The sequence below is a fragment of the Arvicanthis niloticus genome, chromosome 1 (assembly GCF_011762505.2).
Source record: "Arvicanthis niloticus isolate mArvNil1 chromosome 1, mArvNil1.pat.X, whole genome shotgun sequence".
In the NCBI taxonomy this organism is placed as follows: domain Eukaryota; kingdom Metazoa; phylum Chordata; class Mammalia; order Rodentia; family Muridae; genus Arvicanthis; species Arvicanthis niloticus.
The window spans coordinates 107265996-107292766 of record NC_047658.1 but is presented as its reverse complement, the minus strand read 5'-3'; the positions used below and the strand labels follow the sequence as shown (position 1 = coordinate 107292766).

Genomic DNA, 26771 nt, shown 5'->3' with positions numbered 1-26771 from the left:
GAGTCATAGATGAGCAAGATGAGACCTCCCAGGTCCGTGTAGAAGGTGCCAGAAATGCTCCGACCTGGACTGTCTTGGCATGGTGGCTTAGGCATAGCGTGTATGGAGACACCCACAGGCTTTTTTGAAGTAGTGGTGGTGAATGGTCTCTTGGGAACTGTGAACTGGACTGTTTAGCATGTTCACTGAAGGTCCTTGGGGTTCTTTCAGCTGGCATTACGGGTTTGCTCGTTCTGTCTGAGAGTAGAAAATTTCCACATTCTAACCCTAATCCTAACTTTGACGACGACTCCTAACAACCATAACCCTAACCTTTGTAGAGGGTGAGGCCTTCATGCTTGTGCACTTGCCTCTGAAACTGGCCAAACACTGCTCGGAAATCTTCACTCCGACTATTACATTTAAATAGGATTTGTTTTTGATGGTGGTGGTGGGGACGACGCCTGCGCATGCGTAGCAGCTGGCCACGCGGTCCTCTAGCGTTTACCCGCGCAGCGTACCGCGCAGGCGCAGTGTGGAACGGCCTGGAAGCTGCTGTGGCAGCTGAGGGAGTGGAGCAGTATGGCCACCAGACCGCAGCCGTTGGGTGTGGAGCCCGAGGGATCAGCAGACCTGCTCCACGGGCCTGAGGGGGCCAGAGGTAGTGGTTGAAGGGTGCCTGGGTTGGCCTGGTGAGCTGGCGGGGTGAGCGGAACGCCTGTCGAGGTCTGAGGAGATCCTTGTGGGTGGGCGCGCACCCCCGGAGGGGCCTGACTGGGATTGCTGACTGGGATCTTGACTGAGGAGAAGCCAGCTTGCCGTCTCCCTGTGACGCCAGCCCTAGAGTGGGGTTGTTGTCGGTCCCACACCTGTCACCTTCAGAGCGGGCCTGCACCGGGGCCTGTGGCACCAGGCCGAAGCCCTGTGACCCTACTGAGCTGGAGTCGCCCTTTTGCTGTCCAGAACTCCATGCCATCTCAGCGCCCCTGCCATGGGGGTGCTGGGACCGCATCCGAACAAAACTCCCGTTCTCAACTTCTCTGCGCTTTTCTGTGTTTGGGGCGGTAGGATGATATTTTTATTGTGATAAATTTAAGTTTATACAAAAGTGTAGAGCAAGGTGGGCTTACGCTGTGACTCTACTGCCCAGCTTTGATGTTTATGATTGTTTGTCAGTTCCCCCCCCCCAACACTCAGTTCTTTGTTCTATGACCGACCACCTCAGACAGCAGTGTCCCCCATAAATGTCCCATATGTATCTAGAGGACAGGTACTCCAGAAAAATAACAATTGCCACAGCTGTACAACAGCACCAACAATTCCTCAATCACATAAAGTATCTAGTTGCTCTTAAACATCTATTATTTTTTTATAGTTTTTTTTTTAAATAAAAGAAAGCATTTCTTTTATTTAAAGAATTGGGGGGTTTGTTTACAGTTTCTGCAGGGTTAGTTTATTTGTATCATGGCAGGAAGTTTTTCAGTTTAATGAGGTCTCATATATCAATTCTTGATCGTAGAGCCTGAGCCATTGGAGTTCTGTTTAGGAAATCGTTCCTGCCTCTGTGCCAATGAGTTCAAGACTCTTTTCCACTTTCTTTCCTATTAGATTCAGTGTATCTGGTTTTATGTTGAGGTCCTTGATCCACTTAGACTTGAGCTTCGTGCAAGGTGACAGATATGGTAAACTGGCAGTTAGACCACCACCATTTATTGAAGATGCTTTTTTTTTTTTCTGTTATAAGTTTTTGGCTTCTTTGTTGAAGATTAACAAAGTCCATAAGTGTGTAGTTTTATTTCTGGATCTTCAATTCTATTCCATTAATCAACCTGTCTGTCTCTATACCAATACCATGCATTTTTGTAAAAATCACTATTGCTCTGTAGTACAGATTGAGGTCACAGATGGTGATTCCCTTAGAAGTTCTTTTATTGTTGAGAATTGTTTCCACTATCCTGTTTTTTTTTTTTTTTTTTTTTTTTTTTTTTTTTTTTTTATATATGAAATTGAGAATTGCTCTTTCCATGTCTTTAAAGAATTGTGTTGGTATTATGATGGGAATTGCATTGAATCTGTAGATTGCTTTTGGTAAGATGGCCATTTTTACTATGTTAATCCTACCAATCCATGAGCATGGGAGATCTTTCCATCTTCTGAGGTCTTCATCAATTTCTTTCTTCAGAGACTTGAAGTTCTTGTCATACAGATCTTTTACTTGTTTGTTAGAGTTATACCAAGATACTTTTTATTATTTGTGGCTATTGTGAAGAGTGTTGTTTCCCTATTTACTTTCTCAGCCCATTTATCATTTGTATAAAGGAAGTCTATTGATATGTTTGAGTTAATTTTATATCCATCCACTTTGCTGAAGTTGTTTATCAGCTGTAGGAGTTCTCTGCTAGAATTTTTGGGATTGCTTACGTATACAATCATATCTGCAAATAGTGTTACTTTGATTTCTTTGCCAATTTGTATCCCCTTGATTTCCTTTTGTTGTCTTATTGCTTTAGCTAGAACTTTGAGTACTATATTGAATAGACAGGGAGAAAGTGGGCAGCTCTGTCTTGTCCCTGATTTTAGTGGGATTGCTTCAAGTATGTCTTCATTTAATTATTATTGGCTGTTGGTTTGACGTATATTGTTTTTATTATGTTTAGGTATGGGCCTTGAATTCCTGATATCTCCAATACTTTTAACATGAAGGAGTGTTGGAATCTTTCAAAGGCTTTTCAGCATCTAATGAGAAGATCATGTGATGTTTTTCTTTGAGTTTGTTTATATAGTGGATTACATTGATGGATTTTCATACATTGAACCATCCCTGGATCCCTGGGACGAAGCCTGCATGATCATGGTGAATGATTGTTTTGATGTATGTGTTCTTGAACTGGGTTTGTGAGAATTTTATTGAGTATTTTTGCGTTGATATTCATAAGGGAAATTGGTCTGAAGTTCTCTTTCTTCATTGGGTCTTTAGGTGGTTTAGGTATCAGAGTAACTGGTTTCATAGAATGAATTAGGTAGTGTTCCTTCTGTTAATATTTTGTGGAATAGTTTGAGAAATGTTAGTCTTTGAAGGTCTGGTAGAAGTCTGCACTAAGACCATCTGGTCTTGGGCTTTTTCTGGTTTGGAGGTTTTTAATAACTATTTCTATTTCCTTAGATAGTTTACTTGATCTTGATTTAACTTGGGTACATGGTATCTGTTTAGAAAAGTATCCATTTCATCTAAACTTACCAGTTTTATCTACTATAGGCTTTTGTAGTAGGTTCTGATCAGTCCCTAGCTATCTGCCTTTTTGAGTCAAGATTTCTGTGTATCTCAAGATAGACTTGACCTTGTGATGTAGGCTAGGTTGAACTCAAACTGTTGCTCTTCTTTCCACTTTCTCTAAGTTCTAAGACTTCAGGTAGATGTTATTACACCTAGTATCCCAGTCTTATACTTATAAGACCTAGCTTTTATAATATCAGCAACACAAGAGAACTTAAGTATAGCACTGCCCTCACCTTGAGTTTTATGAAGAGAATTTGTGTGGTGCTATTGTACCCTGTAGGAAAAGGCTAACCATGGAAAGGCCTAGTTCAACTTTGGTAATATTCATTTGGGACAAAGATCAGTAACACTGTTCTGGTTAGACATCTGTCCTCAGCTAATCTTAGTATCAGCCTAGGTACGGGATCCTTCTCCTGGCTGTTTATACTGCTGAGTTTGAAATGTTTGGTTTTATTTCTACAGGGCGGCGTGGGTCCACACAGAAAATTGAAGACTTAATGGAAATGGTGAAAAAGTTGCAGAAAGGTCACGTGTCTCTTACCATGAGATTTGAAGTCAGGCAGATGTAGATTCAACTCCAAGCACTGCTATTCACAAAAATAAGAAATTATTTTACTTACATTAACTTTAAAACTTAAATTTGAATATGTGTGTGTGTAGAGAGATAGCTCAGTAGTTAAGAACACTAACTACTCTTGCAATGGACAGATTTGTTTCCCAGCACTCATATGGTGTCTCACAAGTATTAGTAAGTCCAGTTCTAGGAAATCTGATGCCCTGTAGGTACCAGGCACATGTGTGGTACATATACATATGTGCAAGCAAAACACTCATACACATAAAATCAAAATAGGTGCTTCTGAACATAAGTTTTAATTTTAAAGAAAATTTAGTGTGTGTGTGTGTGTGTGTGTGTGTGTGTGTGTGTGTGTATGTATGCAATGTGCATGCTCACACATACCATGTAATGAAGTCACAGGCTAGCTTAAGTTCTTTCATTCTCCTATGTGGGTTCCAGTGATCAAACTCAGATTGTCAGGCTTGGTAGCAAGTGCCTTTACCCACTGAACCATCTCAATGGCCCCTTAAATTTTAGTTTTCGAACTAAAAAGGGAGCCCTGATGATTTAAAGTTATAGCAGTATGAGAGTGAATAGAAGGCAAAATGTTTTCCCAAAGCCCTGTCCCAGGTTTTCTTTTACTCCACAGCATTCTGTTAGATCCAGAGGTTTTACCCATAATCCTCTTCCACTTTACATCCTGCCACCTTCTACTTGATTATATGTATCCTGTTTCCTTCTCATTTCCTCGTCAGGGCACCCTCCACTTTACCCAGAGAACTTGAGGGCCTTCCTTCCTTGATGGAAGGCCCCTAAGACACTTTCCCGTGTCTGTCTTGACCTTTGCCTATAGACCTTTCCCTAGCTTCATTTCTCTTGACTGAAGTTTCTACAGCTTGACTCAGTGTCTCTTATCGGCCTGTTCCTTGTCCTTTCAATCCTAGATTGAGACCATAATGTAGCACCTGTACATCTGAGATGCTTAGGAGATTGTTGTGAAGTAAAAGCTGCAGAATGCCAGGCAGACATACTCTATCAACAGTGAGCTTCCTTTTTGCTTTGCAGTGGGAAGTCTAGAGCCCCGGATTGAGGTCCTGATTAACCGTATTAATGAGGTTCAACAAGGTGAGCTCAGTGACTGGCTGCTATCTAGGACCAGCTATATGTTTTAACATGCCAGGCCCAGTAAAAAGTAGAAATACAGGGGTCCTTGTTAAAATCTCTGTAGTTATTTCATGAGAGCATAAATGCAGGGCCCTTCTGCATATAACTGCCATAGTCAATTGCCTGTGAACACGGTCTTACTGCCACCTGAGCCTAGCAAGAAGGGCCAGGATTTAGAAAGCCTTGTTTCCTACTTTGTAAAATCTGGGCCCCCTCTAGGTTTTCTTGGGGAAGACTGTGAAATCTTATCATTTGTGCTTGAGGTCGTACTTACCAAATGTTTGTCCTACTCTTGGCAAAGCAAAAAAGAAAGCCAGTGAGGAGCTTGGAGAGGCCCAATCTGTCTTGGATAGCCTGCAAAAGGAACTGGACTCATGTAAGTTAACTGAGAGTCACTAGAGATTTCTATGATGTCTTAGACTTCTATTGTGGTCCTGCAGGTACTTGATAGCCTCACCAGGGCCATGATTGTTCTCCTCATTTCTTCTAGCATTCCCGTCTTCTAATAGAAAAGTTGTGGAAATGCCTTTGAGGACACTTCTGCCTTGAGTCCTTTGCAGAGATGATCCTCCATGTATTAACCCAGATAACACAAGTTATTGCCTCACACTAGCATCTGTGTGTTATTGGAGAGGTCTTTCTTAGTCATCTTGCATTACCTGATCACATAGCCCTTTTGATTGATGTTGTTTTCCCCAGTCCTAATAGTTGTTATTCATGGTCATGGATATCGTTTGTGAAAATTAGGACACATTGTGTTTATAGAAATGTGGATACCCATAGGGTTAGGAACTTACCTCAAAGAAACTACATCTGGGTTAGGGTCACAGTTATATCTTGCCTCTCATATGACTGCCCTTGAGATGTCTGTGTTTGGTTTCTAATGCCTGAACCTTCATCATCTTTTCTAGTATATGAAGAGAAAGTACGTCTGAAGGATATCTTGAACAGAAAAGAAGGTATTCCCATATTCCACATTTCTAGGCTTTGTGATACCCTGTGTAAGCCCACTCTGTCTAGTAGCTAGAAACTTAAGAACTCCCAACCTTATGACATTCCTATGGCTTTTACCAGACCCAGAAAATTTCAAACTCCACTTAAGTGTTCACAGACTTGTCGTGATCTGTTTTGTTCCATCTGTCAAATTAGATGCCTTACCAAGCATTCAGAGGGCTCTATTGTCCTTACAGAGACCCTGAGGATTATGCAGCTGCACTGCCAGGAGAAGGAAAGTGAGGCACAGAGGTAAGATGCCATGCCTGTAGTAGTCTCCCTAAGTGTTCCTGTTACCTCCCACACTACCTGCTATGTTAGACACAGGCTTCATTGCAGAGGAACAGAATAGAAGCCCCCAGCCCTCCCTCCAGGAGAGTCATTCAAAGAACATGGCTGAGTGTTGGTTTCCTTCCCAGGAAGCACAGCATGTTGCAGGAGTGTAAAGAGAGAATTTCTTTCCTGAGCTCCCAGATCGACAATGAAAAGGCCAAACTAAGAAAACTGAGGTAAACCTCAAGGCATGAGGCTTGGGCTGGGGATGTGCTATAGGTATAGTAATGCCCTTGATGGCCAGGCATAGTCCTGGTTGATCAAAGGGGTGAAGGTATTGCTTGCAGAAGAGTGTACAAAGTCCCTGGGTGTTATATAGACTCAGACCGTGGCCAGGCTCTGTGGTAGCTCATGGCCATCATGGCTCTGTGGTTGGCTCCTAGGTTGGATTTTGAAGAACATCTGGAGACTTTGATGAGTCAACATAAGGACACCTTGGAATTTCATGTGAGTCATGAATGCTATCACCTATTATACTTGGCCCTATGCAAGCCTTGGTGTCTCTGCTGTCCCTGTAAATCCAGCCCCTGGTGACCACTCTTGAGGTACTTGGTGTCCTCAGTATTGGTCCTTCACATTTACTCAAGTTACTGTGTCCATTCAGTGTTCTCTAGGTACTGTGGTAGCACCAAATGGAGTCATTCATTGAGAGTGTCCATGGATGTGCATGAGGCTATCCTAGACACAGTAGAGATATCACAGGATGTGCATGAGGCTATCCCAGACATAGTAGAAATATCACAGGACAAACAGTTGACATTTACTGGGACATCTCCCTATTGGGAGTTCCCAGACACTCAGTAGGAAAATAGGCTGGATATCAGAAGAGGTCAGTGAGGAGATAAGAGGACGCCAGGAGGAGAGAAGAGAGGAAGAAGCACTAATAACTAAATCCCCAGAGAGTGGCTCAGGATTGTAGGTTTGCAGATTTTAGAGTTTTGAATACTTTCCCTTGAACCTCTTTAGAGGTTAAAGGTCCGAGGAGAGGGCATGGCAAGGTCAGTGTCCTGAGGTTAGGCCATGGCTGGCATACACCAAGGGGCAGGGTACTAGGAAGTGAAACTCACTGAGAGGAGAAATGATTAGATCTACAGGCTTCTCTGAAGCATGAAGAAGCCAGGAAATCTGGACATATTTTCTTGTTTGTGCCTCTCCCCACCCCAGAAGCCTGAACATCTGACAGAGGAGATGTGTGTTTTGGACAGCAGCAAGGAGCAGCTGCTTAAGGAAGGTGAGGTCAGGGCAGAAGGGTGGCTCTCACTTGCACCAGCCTGCCCTCACCTGCTTATTACTCTTTCTGTAGAGACACTGATTAAGGTAAAGCTGGAGGATGTGAAACATCGGCTGTGTACCCTGTGTGGGCCTGAGGGTTCTTCCACCTTCACTGAGGGACTCTTCCTTCGAAGCCATGAGGCAGCTGCTGCAATGTAAGATGCAGGGTGGGGTAGGAGAAGGAAATGCCCAGCACTGATTCCTTTCCACACTCTCAGGCAGATGTTCAAGGATGAGAACAAGAAAGCTGAGGAGCTCCTAGAGGCTGCAGCCCAGCAGCACCAGCAGCTGCAGCAGAGGTGCCAGGAGCTACAGCAGAAACGGCAGAGGTAGGCACGGAGCTCCTGTGTCCTCATTTATCCCAGGAAGACGAATGGCAGTTGTTTCCCCTGTTCTGCCTGTATGTCTCTCATACTTTCTTGATTTTCCTGCTTTTATTCTCTTTGTTCACTTCTTCTTAACAGGCTGAAAGAAGAACTAGAAAAGCATGGGGTACAGATCCTTGCTCAAGTTCAGAGTATGCAAGACAAAGAGGATAGCTCATGGAGGATGGTAAATCTGGGAGCCAGAAGGGAAAGGGAAAAAGTGGTATTCTCCAGAGTATAGTCTGTGGAAAGGGCATTCCTACTGTGGGAGGCACAGCTGAAGCAGAGGTGTAAACTTATGGTAGCATGGGCACAGAAAAGTGGAAAGGGGGTGGTAGGAGCAGGGAAAAATGCCTGGGCCCTTTACCTCCTACAGGCCAATCCTAAGCACTTAGAAGTCCACGAGGAGACAGTCCATGAGCGCCCATCAAGCAGGATGTAATACCCTCCTCAGCCTGGAGGACATACTAACTCCAAACATCACATGGGGATGTTTTATGTAGCTTTCTTCATCTGAGTATGTGCTGAGTGGAAGAATGGGTGTTGGGGCCAAGCCCCTCAAGTCTTTAAACCTCAAGTCTTGGATCAGTTTTGATTCTCAACTAGCTTAGGGTCCACACTGCCAGCCCTTAGCAAATTCTTTCCATGTTTCTTGCTCACCACTAATATCCGACACTCTTCTACTCTTGGACAGAAGGATACAAATATGGACTTTCTTATAGGATCTGAAGCCACTCTGTAATTTAGTTCCCTCATGTAGGTTCAGAATAGCATAGACTTTGAAACAAAAGGAAGATACATCACCAGTTCTTAATTCTTGCTATAAACCAACTATTCAAGCAAAATAAATGAGATTTGAGTCTACATGTAGTCTATATTGTTTGTGAGCAATCCCAAACTGTTGCCAGGAACATGCTAAACTAAAAATGCTCTTTTGTTTGGGGAGGACATAAATGAGCAGACCTTCCTCATTCATCTGTGGTTCTGTTGGGTCCTTGTTTGGTTGCCATTTTTTTTTTTTTTTTTTTTTTTTTTTGGTTTTCCTGGTAAGATGCAGATGAATGTATATTTACCCCAAATATTGGAAAGGGACAAAAAAGGAAAGATTCTATCAAATCCCACTCAGTGAATAAATGAATTAGCGGGGTGATTTACAGGAGCTATACCTTTTTAAATTCTGCCTCAGTCAGGTTTTGTTTTTTATCTTACAGAATGCAACACTTGGGAATTTTGTGGAATCCTAGCAGAGGATTTTGTAAGGGTCTCCTGAGGGTCTTTTGATACTTCCCTTCCATGCATAAGTGAATGCTAACAGCTCTATTCTCATAGATCGTGATGTCTGCTGTGTAGCTTATTTCATTGCCATTATTCAGGGATAAAGTTTTCTATAGGTTGCCACAGTTACTATATTTTCAAAATGGGCATGGGCATGCCAAGCTTGGAAGAAATACGTACATTAAAAGCAATAGTAAATTCCTTAAGGCCAGACTGTTTCTAAAGAATTGCACTCATGTTTTATTTGTTTTGAGACAGAGTCTCATTTTTAGTCCTGGCTGGTTTGGAATTTGCTATATAGACCAGGCTGGCCCCAGACTCACAGAGATCTGTCTACCTGCCTTTGCCTCCTGAGTGCTGGGTTTAGAGATGTGTGCCACCATGCCTTTTTGCAACTGTATTTGTGAAGTTAATGTTGCTTCCTCAAAAAGACAACCAGACTTGAACCATCTCAAGCTTTACCACTGAGAGAGGATAGTTGGTGACTGCTGACCAGGTGTCAACCTTACAGTGGCCAGATGATGCTACAATTAGTTGATGGCCCCTAGAGCTACATACATACTATCTTTCCTTTGTCACTTGAGAATTTCTCTAATGGTAATCTATGAAGTTGAAACATCTCTACCTCAAAGCAAATTTTAAAATTACACTTTTTTCCTTGGAAGCAATCTTGTCATTATGGAGCTACAATGATCCAAACACCTTCAGTGGGGCCACTGTTATAGTGTCTGTTAACTTTGGGTTTCAGTAGTACCCCAAGGTAGATGAGCTAGAAAGTTAGGGTCAGCATAAAGCTGCTCACATTATAATCCCAAGAACCTATGAGTATGATACCTATATGGTAAAAGAACTTTGAACATATTGTTAACTCAGTGTCTTGTGATGGGCAGATAACCATGATCATCCATGCATGTGTAAACAAATTATGAGAAGTCAGGGGCAGATAGATTGGAAGATGTTATACTACCGGCTGTGAAATGCTATTGCTCACTGGGGAACTTTCACATGTGCAAAGGGACAAGGCACTCATTAAATCCACAACTAACATAGTTTATCAATATTTTATTCTTTTCTGTTTTATTTTATGATAGGAACTCCATATTCTTGGAATTTCTTTAAACAGTTCTATTTTAAGGGATAATGATGGGCAGCAGTGTCAGGCAGTTTCCAGGTCTCATGAACGAGGAATGACACAGAGTTTAAAATGGGGTGGGATACAACCAAAGCCAATTGCAATAGGATTGAGGTCGATATCTTTAGGGTCAACCAGAGACTTCAGATTAAAATGCTGCAAAATAGCAGACAAGAGCAAGAACAGTTCCATGCGGGCCAGGCCTTCTCCAACACATACACGCTTTCCTAGAAGGGACAACAGTGCTGATGAGGTACTGAGGGACCCAAGCAGAGCTAACACTAATAACATTGAGGGCTTGGAGGTATGGGAGGAGGTTTCAGGCACACCACCTAAAGCAGGATCCACCATCCCTACCCATTGGTCCCTGAACACTAGTGCTCATATGTCAGAAAACATGAATGTCAGTGACACTGACTTGGACCAACAACTGATACCATTCACTGAGAACTCCACTGCATAAACAAGTGATAGTTTAGGGAAATGGACCCAAAGCATATTTGCCATAACTTCAGGAAGGTGGGGCTGGCAAAGCCTATGTAAACATAGGCTGTTTAAGTTATCAAACTGGCTGTGGGATCTCCCTTTACAGGAACCCTAGGTGAGGCCCTGTGATGGGACCATCTGGGGAGGTTTGGATGCTTCCTAAGAGGAGTCCAGGTAGCAAAAGATAGAGTTTAGTAATTTTTGTTGAAACTTATGAAGATTAGGTAATACATTTTTGAGAGCTTTTTACTGAGTCTGGTTAGAATAGAAATAGCTGAACAATTAATTAGAAAACCATGTCCATTCTGTGATAATCCACCCAGAACTCATTTCCTGGGCTCCTTGTGAAATGTATCATTTGACTTCTCTGAACAGGGAGGAATGTACTTGGGTTATATCTTACAAGGGCATGATGGAGTTGTGATGGTAGTCCTCATCTAGGATCCGGGAAGAGCACATGAAAAGTAAGTTTAGGATTGAAGAAGACAGTTTCCCAGGGAAGGCATGACTCCTGAACTCTGCTTACCTGCTGAAAATGCCTTGAAATAGTCACTGTACTTGAACTTCCCATTTTCATTCAGAAAATGCTCAGGTTTAAACTTCTCTGGATCTGGAAACTCGTAGCTGTCATATAAAAGTGAGTCCAGAGTTGGAATCACAACTGTACCCTGGAAGAAGTAGAAGTTCTATCAGTCAAGTTAACAAAACATAGGCTTTCATCTGGAAGACACTAGTGAAGAGGGCTCTTGGAATTTTACATATGTAGGTTAGCATATTTTTAATTTGCAGTGTTGTTTATTTAAGGACTATGTAGAAAAAGAGACAGGGATCAAACCAGGTCTAAATGAAAAGGAAGGCCCTATATCTTTCATAGGATGGGTTCCAGGCTGGGTTGTGCTGCTGTGGGATCTCAGTTTTAGAGTGGTCCATAAGTCCTCTGGACCAGTTGAGGTGACATTTTCCATTTCTTTGGTCATGAGGTTATTGGAGTGACTATGGGTAATGCATTCTGCAGGGAATGAATGAATGCTGGCTTGATTCCCACATCCAACCACATATGCTTGTCAAAGGTGCCCTTGAAGGTATCCTGAAGGGCAACCTAGGTGATAAGCTAACAGGACAATGCCCATGGAGTGCTTTCCAACTCATGCCTGACCTTGGGAATGACATATCCTTGGAACACTGTGTCTCGAGTTGCTTCATGGGGCAGGTTGGAAGGGACAAGATTGATGAATCTCTGGATCTCATGCACCACAGCATCCATGTAGGGCATATTTATTCTGTCTCTGACAGCAGGGACACGGCTTGGCCCAATAACCCTGTCAATTTCTTCATGAAGTTTCTCTGCCAAGATATGAATGAGGTCAATCTCAAGGGTTAAATCTAGAATTGATGTCTAGGTATCATCTACCCATATCTATGATCATTTCCATTTACCGGCTCACCTATATACCCCTGTAAACCACCCACTTTTCTATCCACACACTTATTTACCCACCAGTCCAGTACCCTCTACACTCTTACTAACTACTCATTTACCTACTCATCCCTCTATCCAAGGATCCCCCAACAGCTCCATTCACCTACATATCTGTCTAATTATTCTTCCATCTGTCTGCCAAGCTACCCATTATATGTTTATGAATCACTTAACCTGCATTTATAATCCCTAAGTACTTTGAATTGTTAAATCATTTCCTTACAAATGTCAGTGAAAGCTAAGACCTGTGATATTATTCACAGTTGACAGGAAGTTTTGGCATCTATTGTCATAGTTGGAGATATTTTTCCAATCTCTTTATATCAGAAGTAGAGATAAAAGGGTCTTGGAAAGTTCTTCTTAGAGGGAAATCTTTGCATTATTACTCTAGGACAGTTTACTATTGCTAAAAGTAGGAAGAAGGTGATAAACTAGACTATAGTTAATAAAAATCTAAATATCCCCATGATTATAACAGAGGCAACAGCAACCTTTGTCAAGTTCCTTGGTCTTTCTGTGCTTGGGATTTACTATAGGACTTTATAATATATGGAGTGAAAAAAAGAAAGTTGCAATAACTTGTGTATGGTATGGTATAAAGCATGCATAAAATAAAATTAGTTATGTGTTGATATTTAGTTAACATTAAATGTCCCAGTCACATGGGCATGCTACATAGTGGGCCCAAAGCATCACCTTATCTGGGGAGTGAGACAGGGAAATGTGGGTTAGTGGGGCTCTAGCTAGTAGATGTTTCATTTTTTAAAATAGCTCTGAAGCAAACACTGCAAAATATCAATAGATGTTCAATTTGGTAATTGATGTATAGATGCCTGTCACATTTACTTACTCCTTGACTATATTAGAAATTCATTATATTAATAATTTAAAACATTTTAAAATTTATGTTTCCCAAACACAGTAATAAAAGTTCTAACTACTGTAATTTGTACATTTCCCTCTCTGGACATTAGTCACTTCCCATTTTTTTTTTCTGTGTGGAAAGTCAAAGGCATTGCTGACAGGAAGGTCAGAGCTCAGATCTTGTCCCTGTACCAGACAGACACACAATCATGTTCTTGGGAAACATTACTTTGTATGTAGTAGCTGCCCAGATCTATGCTCAGCTCAGAGAATGGCAGGCTTTCAGGCCTTTGAGCACCTTCACCTTAAGTTGTCAACCCCCTCAGTTTCTCTACTAAAGGTGAGCCCCAGTGACTTACATGTAGGGGTTATCACACTTCCTCTATTTGATAAATGTATGTATGACCATCTACATAGTGGGTTAAGGGTCCTGTGCCTGCTTCAGGCACAGAATTATTCTTTCTGCCCAGATTTTGCTTTCAAAGCCTTGAAGAGAAAGTGAAATGGATTTAGGACAGCCCTAATTGCTTCTTTTTCAGTTTCCGTTTCAGAGCTCCTTGGGGTAGGGTGCTCTGGGATGACTCCAGCCTGGCTCTTATCCCTGTCTCAGCCTATAAATCCAGGAAATGTTTTTCAGGGGAGATTGGAACATTATTTTCTTCATCAGAAATTATTTATAGAGCAGATCACAGACTCACTCCCCTTTCCATTTCAGCACTGGGCCATAAACATCCCAGTGGAGTGTTAGGGACTAGCCAGTCTTCAGGATACTAGGTCTTGGGTACAAACAAGGTCGTGTGCTTTTAAAGAAGTTCAATTGGTGACTGGGGCACTGAAGGTAAGTAAGCAGCCACAGAAGACAGCTGAGGCCTGACAGGTCTCAGCTATGACACATGGGAGTTTGGCTTCTCATTTATGTACCTTCAATTTCTGGGTATTTCATGAGAATCAGGAGCCCATATCTCAGAGTTGTGCTGGTAGTCTCTGTTCCTGCAAAGAACAGGTCGGCCAAAGTCACAGAAATATTTTCCATTGTGTACATGGGTTCTTGGCTGTGTTTTTCCTGTGAAGTTGGAGACAGGGATCTGGTAAGATCTCTTTAGGTGTAAGAAGGTGATGCCTATTGCTCTTTATCAGGGAGGGACAAGGTTTTGTCAGACACCTGTGCTATCAGGAAACAGCTCTTTCTGCCTCAAGACAAGGGAAACTGATGCTTCCAGGAAATAGGCAAAGCATAGGAAAGGGTTTCTTAACCAGGCCACAGGGTCTTCCCTTGGTCAGTAGTGCCAGGATTATCTAATAATGACCTTCTACTGCTGTAGGGGTCAGGCTCAGCCTCTTCTCAGTGCTATTTGGATCAGGGTCAGGAAGAAGCTGAGTTGATAACAATTTCTCAAATGGAAATCAGTGCAGAGTTTTACATGTTTTCAAGCTATTACAGCAAGAAAGTAAGGGGTAGGCATGCAAGAGGTGTAGAGGCTGCAGGAGAATGAAGGTGGGGAGGCCTAGAACTCTGGAAGTTAAGCACAACTGATTAATAAATACCAAAAGGTATGCTGAAGTTTTCTCAGAAAAGACTAGATTTCTCAAAGGGTTGCAGTTCAACTTGGCCTGGAGGGTGCTAACAGAGGGCCTCTGCCATCCAGATGTGATCAGGGAAGAGAATGGTGGTCATGCTGAAGCCAAGTGTGTTTACTGAAAACCATGACCATCAAGATGCAGCCATGGTGCTCAGTGTGAACACCAGAGAGTGGGTCATGATGTCAGATGCACTCTGCCCATCCCAGCAAACCCATCTTGTTCTGTACCTTCTCCATCTCTGTGAGGAGACAGTCAGTCACATCCCGGGCGCAGTTGATGTCCAGTGTCTGAAGGTGTTCCTTGGCTTTTTCAAGTGTGTACTGTCTTATTTCAGACACATTTTTCATGACTTTTCTATGGCTTCCAGGTAGATATTTTAGATAATCCGAAAAGTAATTGTAAACCTAAGGAGAACAAAACTATGTAACTGATAGGATTCTACAAACAATGAACTTATGATATGTTCATAAATAGTATGATAATACTATTTAAAATATTGGGTCCAATGGCATCTTTTGGGAGTGCTGTTCTCCAACACTAGGTATGTGTATGTACAGTCAAGTATACACAGGTCCTGAAGTGAGAAGGATGTTGAGCCAACCTAGCCAAATGCCCTCCTGTATACTCCTGTAGTTTGATTTTCTAGGCCTGTCACTCTCATGCAATCTGAATGTTTCTTTCCCTTCTAATGGAAACAGTGCAACTGAAGGTTTATGGAAAAGGAGGAGCATGGTCACCTGGACCCAGGGAGTACTCAGCAGGTAGAAGTTTTCATTGAACAAACTCATGAGCCTCAGACACGTCTTGTCATTGTAATCGAAACGTCTGTGGAAGAGGATATCCGCAATGACATTGCAGGGTGCACAGCCAATCAGAAAGGTGGGGTCAAAAGGCTGGCCTGGAAAACAGATTGAGTGTGAGCACCTCACAATGGCCTTCTGTGGCTATCTCAGCCTTCCATGAATTCGCACTGAGGACACAGTGAATGTGTGAGCCTCCAAGTGTCTTTACTTTTTAATGCTACTTAGGGAACAGCAGTCATGCCTAGCAGCCACTTTTGCTCTCCTGGAAAGAGCTGGGACTCAAATTGAGAAGGCAGTACCAACTTGATCTCTTCCTTCCCCAGGTTCCTTTAGCTGCCAACTGCCTCCATGTTGTTCAGTGTACTTGGAAGCCTACCCACAACCCTTCTCGACTGCTGAGATACTAACCTTTGGTCTTTTTGAGCTCCTCCACCAGGAAGTGTGCCTCCCTTTGGATGCGGGCCTCATTACCCTGTTTCCCCATTCCCCAGTCGCGAAGGATGCTTAGGGAAAACCTCCGCACATCCTTCCATGTGGGTCCATTATTGAAAATAATCCCTAAGAAAAAGGGACCAACAGGGGTTACTATAAATACACAATTCTGGAGAAGTAAGGAAGGAGAGGGAAATGGTCTTGGGTGTAGTGTGGTTTATGTTGTGTGCCTGGCCCTTTAAAGGATCTCCAGTTGCTAGTCAACTGGGCCTTTAAGAGAACTGCTTGATCCTATGACCTTCAGTGTCGGGGTTGCCTCTTGGACTTCTGGGAAGAGGAGAGCCTATAAAATGCCAGCAGAGGCTGAGAAAAGGGGATTAGGGGCCAGGTGGTAGAAGATGAGATCAGAGACAAGGGTTAGAGAAGACAGTTGATGCAGAAAGAAAGAAGATCCAGTAGGGGCTAAAGAAGAGAAGACAGTTGGTGCAGAAAAGAGATTGAGCAGAGTGAAAACAGGAGACTGTTGCAGGAGAAGCTGAGCTGAGCCAGAGAAGATACTGTTAGGGGACAGGAAAACGGGGAGAAGGGTCAGTTTATGCAGACTGTTGGGGAACTGAGGGAGGAGTGGTTGGGAGAAATCTTTGAAGTGGCTGGGCTGGAAACTGGGAGGAGGGCTGGCTGGGAGTTTAGAGAACTGGTTGCTGTTTGTAGGAAAAGGAGACATTAAAAGAAACATTAACAAAGAGCCCACGAAGTAGGGATAAAGAAAGGTTACACTTGGGTATGGGGTGGGCTGTACAGGTGCAGAGGAAGCACAAGCAAAGGGAACCGACAGGCTGTGTTTCACAGTTGATTCTTCTGAGCATCTGTTTTCTTTGCTTTCCTACTTTGCTCTGAACCTTTACGATGCTAAATAAACTGCAGGCAGCCACTCTAAAAGTGGACTTTCCTCTTTCTGCCTCCTAATAAAATTCCTAAGCAGCATATCTGAGCTCATGGATTTTAACCTTTACAACATAAGCCCTTCAACTCAAGACTTTATGGTTTCAAAGCAACATCCTTTACTAAAATCTAAAGGTCAGAAGACTTCCCAGTTTGGAGACATTAAGGTAGAAAGACAGAGTACTATTTCCTCTCAATGAAATGTTATGGTGTATGTCCCCTTCAAAGAAAATGTATTGTTCTTCCTCTTAGAACATGGCCTGGTGTCTCCACCCTCTCCCCTCTGCCCCACTCTCCATGAAGACACTGGAATTAATAACTCTGAAAAGAAATTTTCTTTCCTTCTATCTCTATCTCAGCTAATTCTGTGTGCATTTTTTCATTCCTTAAAACTGAATTTAAGTCATCCTGACTGATGTGATGGCTTGCTAGCTGTCTCTTGGAGCTCTTGGATCCCCTTGGAACCAGTTCAAGGTATCCAGGGTCAGCCCCACCAAGTCCCACCCAGCTCTTGCCTAGCAAAGCCCTTTGGCCTCCCTACACTCCAGGAGTCTTTCTCTTTCTTTAATCCCTCCCCAGTCTTCTTACTTTTTCTACTATCAGTAAATAATGTTTTGGTATCTACTGTGTCTAGGCTTTGAGCATTCTGAGACATACAATAATGAGATATTTACATGGGGCCAGGGCTTGCTTGCATTTTATAATCTCATAATCTCACCTATGTTAACAGTCTAATCACATGTGAGATGCCTAGTGGAACATGCAGCAGAATATGTGGAAGTTCTAAGGGGACATATGCTTACTATGGTCTAAAGAACTTTCTAGAAGAGATGGCCAGCCTGAGAGGGGAAAGGGATGTATGTAGCATGAGCTAAGATTGTGGGTCAGTTTTATCTCAGTGGCTGAAAGAGTGGCAGAGCTGGCAGCCGATCACTGTGGCAAGGGGGGCTTTCACTAGACTAACTATCCAGGTCAGGACCACACATTCTCAGCATTTACTCAAAGGACGCATGCACTTTTATTTTGGTACATTGCTGCATATTTGTGCTTAGTGTTATTAGAACAATCATTCACGCAAAGAACACTGGAAACTCAAAGTTATCCTTAGGCCCAGCTGAGTTCACAAGAGTCCTCTGCTGTGTGGGATGTATGACAATAGGACTTTGAAGTCCCCAGGCAGGGGCAGCAAATGCCTTTTGAATCTAGCATGTGGAGAGGCAGGTCCTAATTGTGTTGGCCCATTGCCTGAGCTGGGCTAGAGGGCACATGAAGGTTTGTGCCCTTCTTAGCAAGTTCTTGTCACCTTGCTTGGTCTCTCTTCAATTAGTAACTCCTATATTGAGGACACGGACTGAGAGTAATTCTGTTTTCTTTTTTTCTTCCTGAGACAGTACAGAAACCCACACTATTGATTAGGAAACATCAAATGTTTGAGGTAAAATAGTTTTGAAAACACAAACTGGAAAACCAAGCTAGACATGAGGATAAGACATAAAGCTGACCATGCTTTGATCTAAAATCTCTCTCTCTCTCTCTCTCTCTCTCTCTCTCTCTCTCTCTCTCTCTCTCTCTCACACACACACACACACACACACACAGCTTTGTTGAAATTTATAACCGTGCTGACTCAGGTGGAATCAGGAAACCTTATCTCTCATCTGCTTTGGGATACCTGGAATGAGAAAGAGGAAATAAGATGGTACAGCTAAGATGGAGGCTGGGCAGGCATGAGGCACCAGTGAGCCGGGAGCAGCTCTGGTTCTGGGTTCCACACTTAGGAGATGGAGCTGTGAAGACACAGGAAAATTAGCCTGCATTTCCATCTGCAGAGCAGAACAGCATGTGCGCTCTCTCTCTCTGGAGCTTACCAGCTACAATAGAGGAAAGCAAATGCCTAAAGCCTGGTCCAGCCCTGTAAGCAGAGTGCCAGGCAGGGCTAGGTAAGTGAAAGGACTTGGGTGCATGCAACCAGCTACAACTCAGAGACAGTTGAGGCTGAGTGGAAAGAGTCCCAAGAAGTATAGAAAAGCACAAGGTCCTGAGGAGGAATCCTCTGGGGGAGACTTCCTGGGTTCAGAAACAACCTGGCTGCCATTCTCTGTAAGTTGATTAGGGCTGTGGTGAGGATGGAGGTCTGCAGGTGTTCACAGTGCCTGCTCAGTACAGACCTCAAAGCAGCTTCTATGGAGGCACAAGATAGCATCTGAGCTTTTGCCTCTTTCTTCATTCTGTTGCTGTCACTAAGGTTCAGAAGTTCAAATGGTACCCATATTACGCTCTGTTAATTTGCCCCCTCCAATGGCCTAAAAAGCCAGCTTACCCTTGTTCTTGTACTCCTGGAACACAGGAATGTCCCCTCGACCAGAGAACTCATTCTTGTGGTTTAGTAGCACCTCCTTGACAGCCTTGTAGCCATGCAGGACCACGATGCGCCTTGAGCCCAGGTGCAGTGTAAACACTGGCCCATAGCGCTTTGCCAACTACAGGGACCAATGCACAGAAGATAGACAGGAGTCAGCCTGCTTTAGACAGCTCATGTCTCCTGTTATTGTTCCTGTTCTTCACAAAGAGTTAGAGGAACTTGGGGGAAAGGGTATTTTGTCTCATCTGATATGAGGATACTTTCTCTACTTTAAGTTTCTGGGTTTGGGGGAGACCTTCCTTCTATCTAGACACAATTCTCTTCTCTGTGCCTGTTTAATCAATGCCAACACTCACCACCCTCTTGTTTGCCTCTAAAGCTAAGGCTCTACCTTACCTGGCAGTACAAGTTAACTTGGAGCCAATGCTCTCAAAGCCTGTAGTTACCCTGCCATGTGGAAAGACATTAATTCCATGCCTGATAGCATTTTGGGGACTGGTTAACCCATGTAATGTTCACAGCATTAGCAAAAGGCAGATGCTGTAATTCTGGTGAATCACAGTTGGCTCAGTATTTTCCTTTCAGTCTGTTCTTTGACACAGGTTGATACCAGCCAGGGTACACCTGTTGTTGTGTCAGTTGGCACAGGATGATACCAGGGACAGCAGTATCTCACAATCACTTCAATTGCACAGGGCCTCTGGGCCTGCATGGCACTATTTTCTGTGAGTGTTCCATGCCCAAGAGGGACTGAACTGTTAATTCAGTGTCATGGTAATCTGTCATTGGATAACAGCTGACAGTGAGTTTAGTATATACACATTATATCTAATTTCTCATTTTCTTAATGCAGCAATGTTTTCCTTACCTTGGTGAAAGACTTAGGGACATCCTTCAAATCCAGCTGAAAAACGTTTCCAAGGATAGGAAGTGGGAACGGTCCCGGGGGCAGGTTCCAACTGCTATAGATCTGCTTCCAGATGGATATGATGAGGAGGGTGACCACCCACACCAGCAAGGCAATGGTGATGCCAAGAACCGCCATGGTGCCGCTGGGGCTCCACTGTAAATTTGTAGGAATTTCCTGAGGAGAAAGAAGGATTTTATAATATGTCACTGAGAAGGAGGGTGTCTCATCAGCCAATAACTACTCTTCTCCCCTAGCCTAAGGTACTGGTTTATTATTAGCTGTAGTTGGCCATCATTTCAAAGGCTGAACCTTGGAGCCATTGCCTCTTAGAAGTTGCATCTACTGATCTGACACAGATGAGGCTGGGCTCTGTCAATATTCTGGTCACTGGCACCTGTCACAGTGCTGGCGAGTACATGGAAGAATACCTCATCAACTCATAGGTCAGTTCTGGGGGTGGGAGGCCGTCCTCCCCCATGGCATGGGTCAGCCCAGTGGGCATGCATTCAGATCATGTTTGCATGTGTTCGTTTTCTGGGGAAAGGTTTTTGCAAGGCTCTGCCAACCCTCTACTGCTCATTCCAGGCCAAAGACAGCACTAGGCTGTAAACACTTAACTTCTGATCTGACACCACAGCACTAATGGCCTGTCTGGAAATTGAGGGCAGAACAGGAAATCTCTACTTTTGGGTCCCATTTCACATCGAATCAACCAGAAAATTCCATGGAGACAAAAAAGCAGCTGTAAATAAAGTTAACCAACTTTGAGTTATTCTGACTGTATGTGTATGCTAGTATTTGCAGTTCCAAGGACCAAACCCAGGGCCTTGTACCTGCTAGGCAAGTACACTTGGAAGGTAGCACTAGTCCTCCGGCAGTCCCACTCAGTGGTGAAAAAGTATGTGGAAAATGTTTTTCAAAACAGTTTGTCAAATTCTGAAGAATAAAAGATCAGGATTTTTATTGGATTTGTTTCATGCATTTGTTCATCCAGGAATGCAGTACTGGTCCACAGTCCTTTGGATCATAAGATGTCAATACATGTAAAAATACTAATTATTTCTTTCATATAGTCTTATATTCACTTTTCTGTTATGGTTCTAGATATATTGTAAACCTTTGTATATTTAAAAATGAAGACATCTTTTTGTCACATTGTCTTCTAACTGACAATGCAGAAAAGATATTAGTTTATGCCTTATGATTTTATATTTTTGTGTAACTGTACATCTTTTGATGCATTAGAAAACATGACAGTGGATCTAAGCAACAGATTTTTGAGTTATTTATGGCCCATGATTCTTTCACCTATATAAAATGATGCTGTACACCACACACAGTATTCTAACCTGAATGTTCTCTGAATAAACTATTAGTATAGACTATGCTGTCCTTCAAACCTCAGTTGTGGTTTTGCACTGTGCTCATTAAGTAAGTCTTCTAGACTAGCAGGGACAGTTGTCATTCTTTTAAAATTAATTTTTGTTTCATACAACACATCATAACCAAAGTTTCCTTTTCCTCCACTCCTTTCTCCCCAGATCACTCCTCTGTTTCCCTTTGGAAAAGAGCAGACCTCCCAGGGATATCCATTAAGACCAGGCACAAAACCTCACATAAAGGCCAGATGAGGCAACCCAACAGGAGGAAATGGGTCCCAAGGGCAGGCAAATGAGTCAGAGACACCCCTCACTTCTGCTGTAGAAGTCCCACAAAACACCAAGCTAACATCCTTGGCATACATGCAGAGGACCTAGCAGAAGCCCATGCAGGCTCTAAGATTGCTGAATCTTTGGGCCCCTATAAGTCCTGTTAGTTGATTCTGCAGACCATACTTTGAGATTCTACCTTAGACCTGTCAAAATGCCCAAGATCAATAGCACAAGTGACAGCTCATGCTGGTGAGAATGTGGAGCAAGGAGAACATTCTTCTATTGCTGGTGGGAGTGCAAACTTCTACAGCCACTTTGGAAATCAACCTGGTGGTTCCTTAGAAAACTGGGAATCAATCTACTTCAAGACACAGTTATACTACTCTTGGGCACATATCCAAAGTATGCTCCATCCTACCATAAAGACACTTGTTCAACTATGTTCAAAGTGGCCTTATTCATAATAGCCTGAAACTGGAAACAAGCTAGATGTTCCTCAACTGAACAACGGATAAAGAAAATGTGGTACATTTACAAATTGGAGTATTACTCATCTGTTAAAAAACTGACATCATGAAATTCACAGGTAAATGAATGGAACATCCTGAGTGAGGTAACCCAGACCAGAATGACAGACATGATTAGTGCCTGGCCCAATCATCATCAGAGTGGCTTCCCCTGGAAGCTGATTAGAGCAGATACAGAGATCCATAGGCAAAAATTGGGTGGAGTGAGAACCTAAATTGGAGATTTCAATCATGTCCCTCTTCTTGGAGTTTGGGGAACCTTGTGGCAGAGAGGGAAGAAAAATTATAGCATCCAAGGGGTTGAAGACAGGTGTCATGTTTAGCTGTGACTTCAGGACCAATTGTTCCTGAGATGAGACCTAATGGTGTGACTTGAAGATGAACGAGTCACTGTATCCTTGAGTCTTCCTGATTCTCCTGTGCTTTCTGGGTGGCATAACCCTGGTCCTAGGATATCAAGTAGGTTGTCTTCACTATTAGCACATGCTCTTCTGTCTTGGGCCCAAATTTGTCCTTCTGGTAATGCTGGAGGGGCACAGTGCTATTTGCTCAGGCTGAATCAATCTTGGGATCTGGTAGACTGAGTGGGAACATGAGGGTTTTGTAGGTAGACCAAGCCTCTGGAACCTGTGACTGAGACTGCCTGAACTTGCACATCTCACCTAAACACAAACATATTGAGAGTCAGAGTGTCACCAAATGCTGGTGTAGTCTGCAACCAAGGTGAGTAACTCAGAGATTTTCAGTCTATAATGTTGTTGAATGTGTAGACAATATCAGGTAATATAGATATTCATGTCTTTTGAAAATAATGGCATTTATGTATGTCTGATTTTTTTGAAGCAATGACCTCTATTTTCTTTGTATATTACTCAATTGTCTGAACCTTGTAGACTGGGACAGCTAATCAATTGGACAGAATGACTGTACATAATGCCACAGAAGTGGTTGTTTCTTCATGATTTTTATCACATTTGTAGTGCCAAGTGTGCAAATGATGATGATGAAAGATGTTTCCTTTGTACCTAATTGACTAACAGTATTAACTCAGCATTAACTGTGCTAAAAGTACTAGTTGAAAGTTGAGATGATGACAATTTTTTGATTAACACATTTTTGTTTCTCTTCTCATCTTTTCCTTCCCTCCATTCATTCATTCACTCATTTTTTTAAAATATAGGGTTTCTCTGGCTGTCCTGGAACTCACTCTGTAGACTAGACTGGCCTTGACCTCAGAGATATGCTTGCCTCTGCCTCCCAAGCACTGGGATTAAAAGTATGTGTCATCACTGCCTGGCTCAGTTTTTGTTTTTCGATCTTCCTTTTTGAGTCTGGAAATATTGTCTTATGTAATGCTCTTATATGCATAATTTACAAAATGTTACTTTTAGTTGGTAAGTAGGTCCAACTTGTTAATAGTATTGCTGTTGATCTTACATTTGTACTATAAACAAAAATAAGACATTGATTTTTGTTTTCTGTTATGATCTTGGTTTAAATTGTGCAAACTCTGGAAACCATGGAAATATACTCTTTCTCTCTCTGTGTTTTCAAATGCTTTAACCTGTAGGGAACTTTCTGAACTTTGATAGAACTCACTGATAAAACAATAGAGATATAGTATTGTTTTTTATTAATTAATTAATTTATTCACTTTAGAAGCCCCCAGCTCCTCCTGATACCCCCTCACATAGCCCCTCCCTCATCCTTCCCACTCCTTTAGTTCTCTGAAGGGGGAGGTCCCTTGTGGGGAACCAACCCATCCTGGCACATTAGGTTACTGCAGAACTAGGTATATTCCCTCCCACCGAGGCCAGACAAGGCAACCCAGTTAGGGGAACAGAATCCACAGTCAGGCAATGGAGTTAGAGTAAAGGCCTTGCTCTAGTTTTTGGGAAATCTGCATGAAGATCAAGTAAAGTGTTACTTATAAATATTTGAAAGATACTCTGGGGGAGTTAAGAAAGGGATTTACTATATAACCCAATGTGGCATTAAACTTGAGATTTAGAAATATATGCTTACCATTAAGAAGATACTTTTGCATTTGGAATGCTTAGGCAAGAGGATCTTCATAAGTTCAAGGCTAGCTTAGGCTACATAGAGAGAGACACTATTTCAAAACGACAATGAAATCTCACAAAACAACAGCAACAACAACAATGAAAATGATGACAAAAGCCTTCTACAAAAAACCTAGGTAAAAAACCAAGATACTTTTAATTGGGAAAGAAAAATATCTCCAATAACAGGTCTAGACTGTAAGTGGATAAAACCCAAGGCAAGAGTCCCCAAAACCCTCAGAAAATATTTTCAACAAAATCATAGAAGAAAAATTTCCTAACCTAAGGAAGGAGATGCCTATAAAAGTACAAGAAACATACAGAACCCAAAACAGATTGGACCAGAAAGAAAGTCCACTCACCACATAATAATCAAAACATTAAACATACAGAACAAAGAAAGAATATTAAAAGCTGCAAGGTAAAAAGAACAAGTAACAACATATAAAGGTAGATATATTAGAATTAAATCTGACTTCTCAGTAGAGACTCTAAAAGCCAGAAGGTCCTGGACAGATGCCAGCCCAGACTACTATACCCAGCAAAACTTTCAATCACCATAGATGAAGAAAACAAGATATTCCATAATAAAATCAAATTTAAGCAACATTTATCTACAAATCAAGCACGACAAAAGATACTAGAAGGAAAATTCTAACCCAAGGATGTTAACTACACCCATGAAAACATCGAAAATAAGTAATCTTGTGTCAGCAAAACCAAAAAAAAAAAAAAAAAAAAAAGAAACTCATACACACACACACACACACACACACACACACACACACACAACCAAAATAACAGAAATATCTCTCAATATCAATGGACTCAATTTCCCAATAAAAAGACACAGACTAACAGAATGGATGTGAAAAGAGAATCCACCTTTCTGCTGCATACAAGAAACATACCTCAACATCAAAGATAGACTTCAGAGTAAAGGATTGGAAAAGATTTTCCAAGCAAATGGACCTAAGAAGCAAACTGGTATAGTCATTCTAATAGCTAATAACTTCAAACCAAAATCAATCAAAAGAGATGAGGAAGGACACTTCATATTCACCAAAGGAAAATCTACCAAGATGACATTTAGATTCTTAACGTCTGTGCTCCAAACACAAGGGCACCTACATTTGTAAAAGAATCATTACTAAAGCTTAGACCACACATTGAAAGTGGGAGTCTTCAATACCTCACACCCATCAATGAACAGGTCATCAAAAACCAACCAAGCAAAAAACCAACTCATCAGCCACCAAACAAACTAAATAGAGAAAAACTGGAGCTAACAAACATTATAAACCAAAGGACCTAACATATATTTACAGAGCATTTTACTCAAATGCAAAAGAATATATTTTCTTCTTAGCATTTCAAAGAACATTCTCCAAAATCAACTACATGCTTGGTCACAAAGCAAGTCTTAACAGATACAAGAAAATTTAAATAAACTTCTGCATCCTATCAGACCATTATAGGTTAAAGTTGAATTTCTTCTTCTTCTTTTTTTTTAAAAACAAAGTTCTTTTTATATATATATTTTTTGGTTATTTTATTTATTTACATTTCAAATGTTATCCTCCTTCCGAGTTTCCCCTCTACAATTTCCCTATCCCATGCTGCCTACCCCTGGCTTCTATGAGGGTGTTCTCTCACCCACCCACCCACTCACTCCTGCCTCATCACCCTAGCATTCCCCTACATTGGGGCCTTGAATCTCCACAGGACCAAGGGCCTTTCCTCCCATTGATGCCAGATAAGGCAATTTTCTGCTACATAAGCAGCTGGAGCCATGGGTCCCTACATGTGTACACTTTGGTTGGTGGTTTAGTCCCTGGGAGCTCTGGGGAGTCACAGGAGGTAGAGGGAGAGAGGGATCTGGGATGAATAGGGAGGGTGAGGAAAAAAGAGGGGCAGGATCAGGTGTGGAAGGAAATGGAAAAGAAGTACAGAGAGTCAGGAAATTGAATAGAGGTGTGTAGCAGTGGGGGTTGGGGAACTAGGGGTAGCTACTAGAAAGTCCCAGATTCCAGGAAAGCAAGAGGCTCCCAGGACCTGATAGGGATGGTATTAGCTGAAATACCCAACAAAGAGGAGAGAGAACCTATAGATATATCCGGAGGTTGGGCATGGCCCCCAGTTGAGGGATAGGGCCACCCACCCATCTCAAAAATATTAAGACAGAATTGTTCTTGCACATAGGAAATGCAGAAACAAAGAGTGGATGTTAGGCCATCCAGAGACTGCCCCACCTAGGAATTTATCCCATCTGCAGACACCAAACCCAGACACTATTGCTGATGCCAAGAAGCACTTGCTG

At 42.3% G+C, this 26771-nt stretch overlaps 2 protein-coding genes across 2 annotated transcripts; one reads left to right on the top strand and one right to left on the bottom strand.

The window, feature by feature from the left end:
* Positions 1 to 527: 527 nt before the first annotated feature.
* Positions 528 to 8806, top strand: Syce1 (synaptonemal complex central element protein 1). The gene is made up of 13 exons (XM_034518430.2): positions 528 to 640; positions 3719 to 3781; positions 4881 to 4940; positions 5281 to 5355; positions 5891 to 5938; positions 6170 to 6224; positions 6392 to 6481; positions 6689 to 6752; positions 7470 to 7536; positions 7609 to 7732; positions 7796 to 7906; positions 8042 to 8129; positions 8319 to 8806. The coding sequence occupies exons 1-13, from the start codon at positions 562 to 564 to the stop codon at positions 8382 to 8384; spliced, it is 990 nt and encodes a 329-aa protein (XP_034374321.1). The 5' UTR covers positions 528 to 561; the 3' UTR covers positions 8385 to 8806.
* A 1458-nt stretch (positions 8807 to 10264) lies between these two features.
* Cyp2e1 (cytochrome P450 family 2 subfamily E member 1) lies at positions 10265 to 20392 on the bottom strand. Its single transcript, XM_034512669.2, has 9 exons — positions 20168 to 20392; positions 19258 to 19417; positions 15972 to 16121; positions 15498 to 15658; positions 14988 to 15164; positions 14101 to 14242; positions 11992 to 12179; positions 11362 to 11503; positions 10265 to 10576 (listed from the first exon to the last, which is right to left on the bottom strand). The coding sequence occupies exons 1-9, from the start codon at positions 20342 to 20344 to the stop codon at positions 10392 to 10394; spliced, it is 1482 nt and encodes a 493-aa protein (XP_034368560.1). The 5' UTR covers positions 20345 to 20392; the 3' UTR covers positions 10265 to 10391.
* Positions 20393 to 26771: the final 6379 nt, after the last annotated feature.

Coding starts and splice junctions, on each gene's coding strand:
- Syce1 (XM_034518430.2), top strand. CDS start 562: ATGGCCACCAGACCGCAGCCGTTGGGTGTGGAGCCCGAGGGATCAGCA. Junction 641..3,718: donor CGGGCCTGAGGGGGCCAGAG/GTAGTGGTTGAA, acceptor TTATTTCTACAG/GGCGGCGTGGGTCCACACAG. Junction 5,356..5,890: donor GCAAAAGGAACTGGACTCAT/GTAAGTTAACTG, acceptor CATCTTTTCTAG/TATATGAAGAGAAAGTACGT.
- Cyp2e1 (XM_034512669.2), bottom strand. CDS start 20,344: ATGGCGGTTCTTGGCATCACCATTGCCTTGCTGGTGTGGGTGGTCACC. Junction 12,180..14,100: donor GAAATACCCAGAAATTGAAG/GTACATAAATGA, acceptor ATATCTTGGCAG/AGAAACTTCATGAAGAAATT. Junction 11,504..11,991: donor AAGGATATGTCATTCCCAAG/GTCAGGCATGAG, acceptor TACTTCTTCCAG/GGTACAGTTGTGATTCCAAC.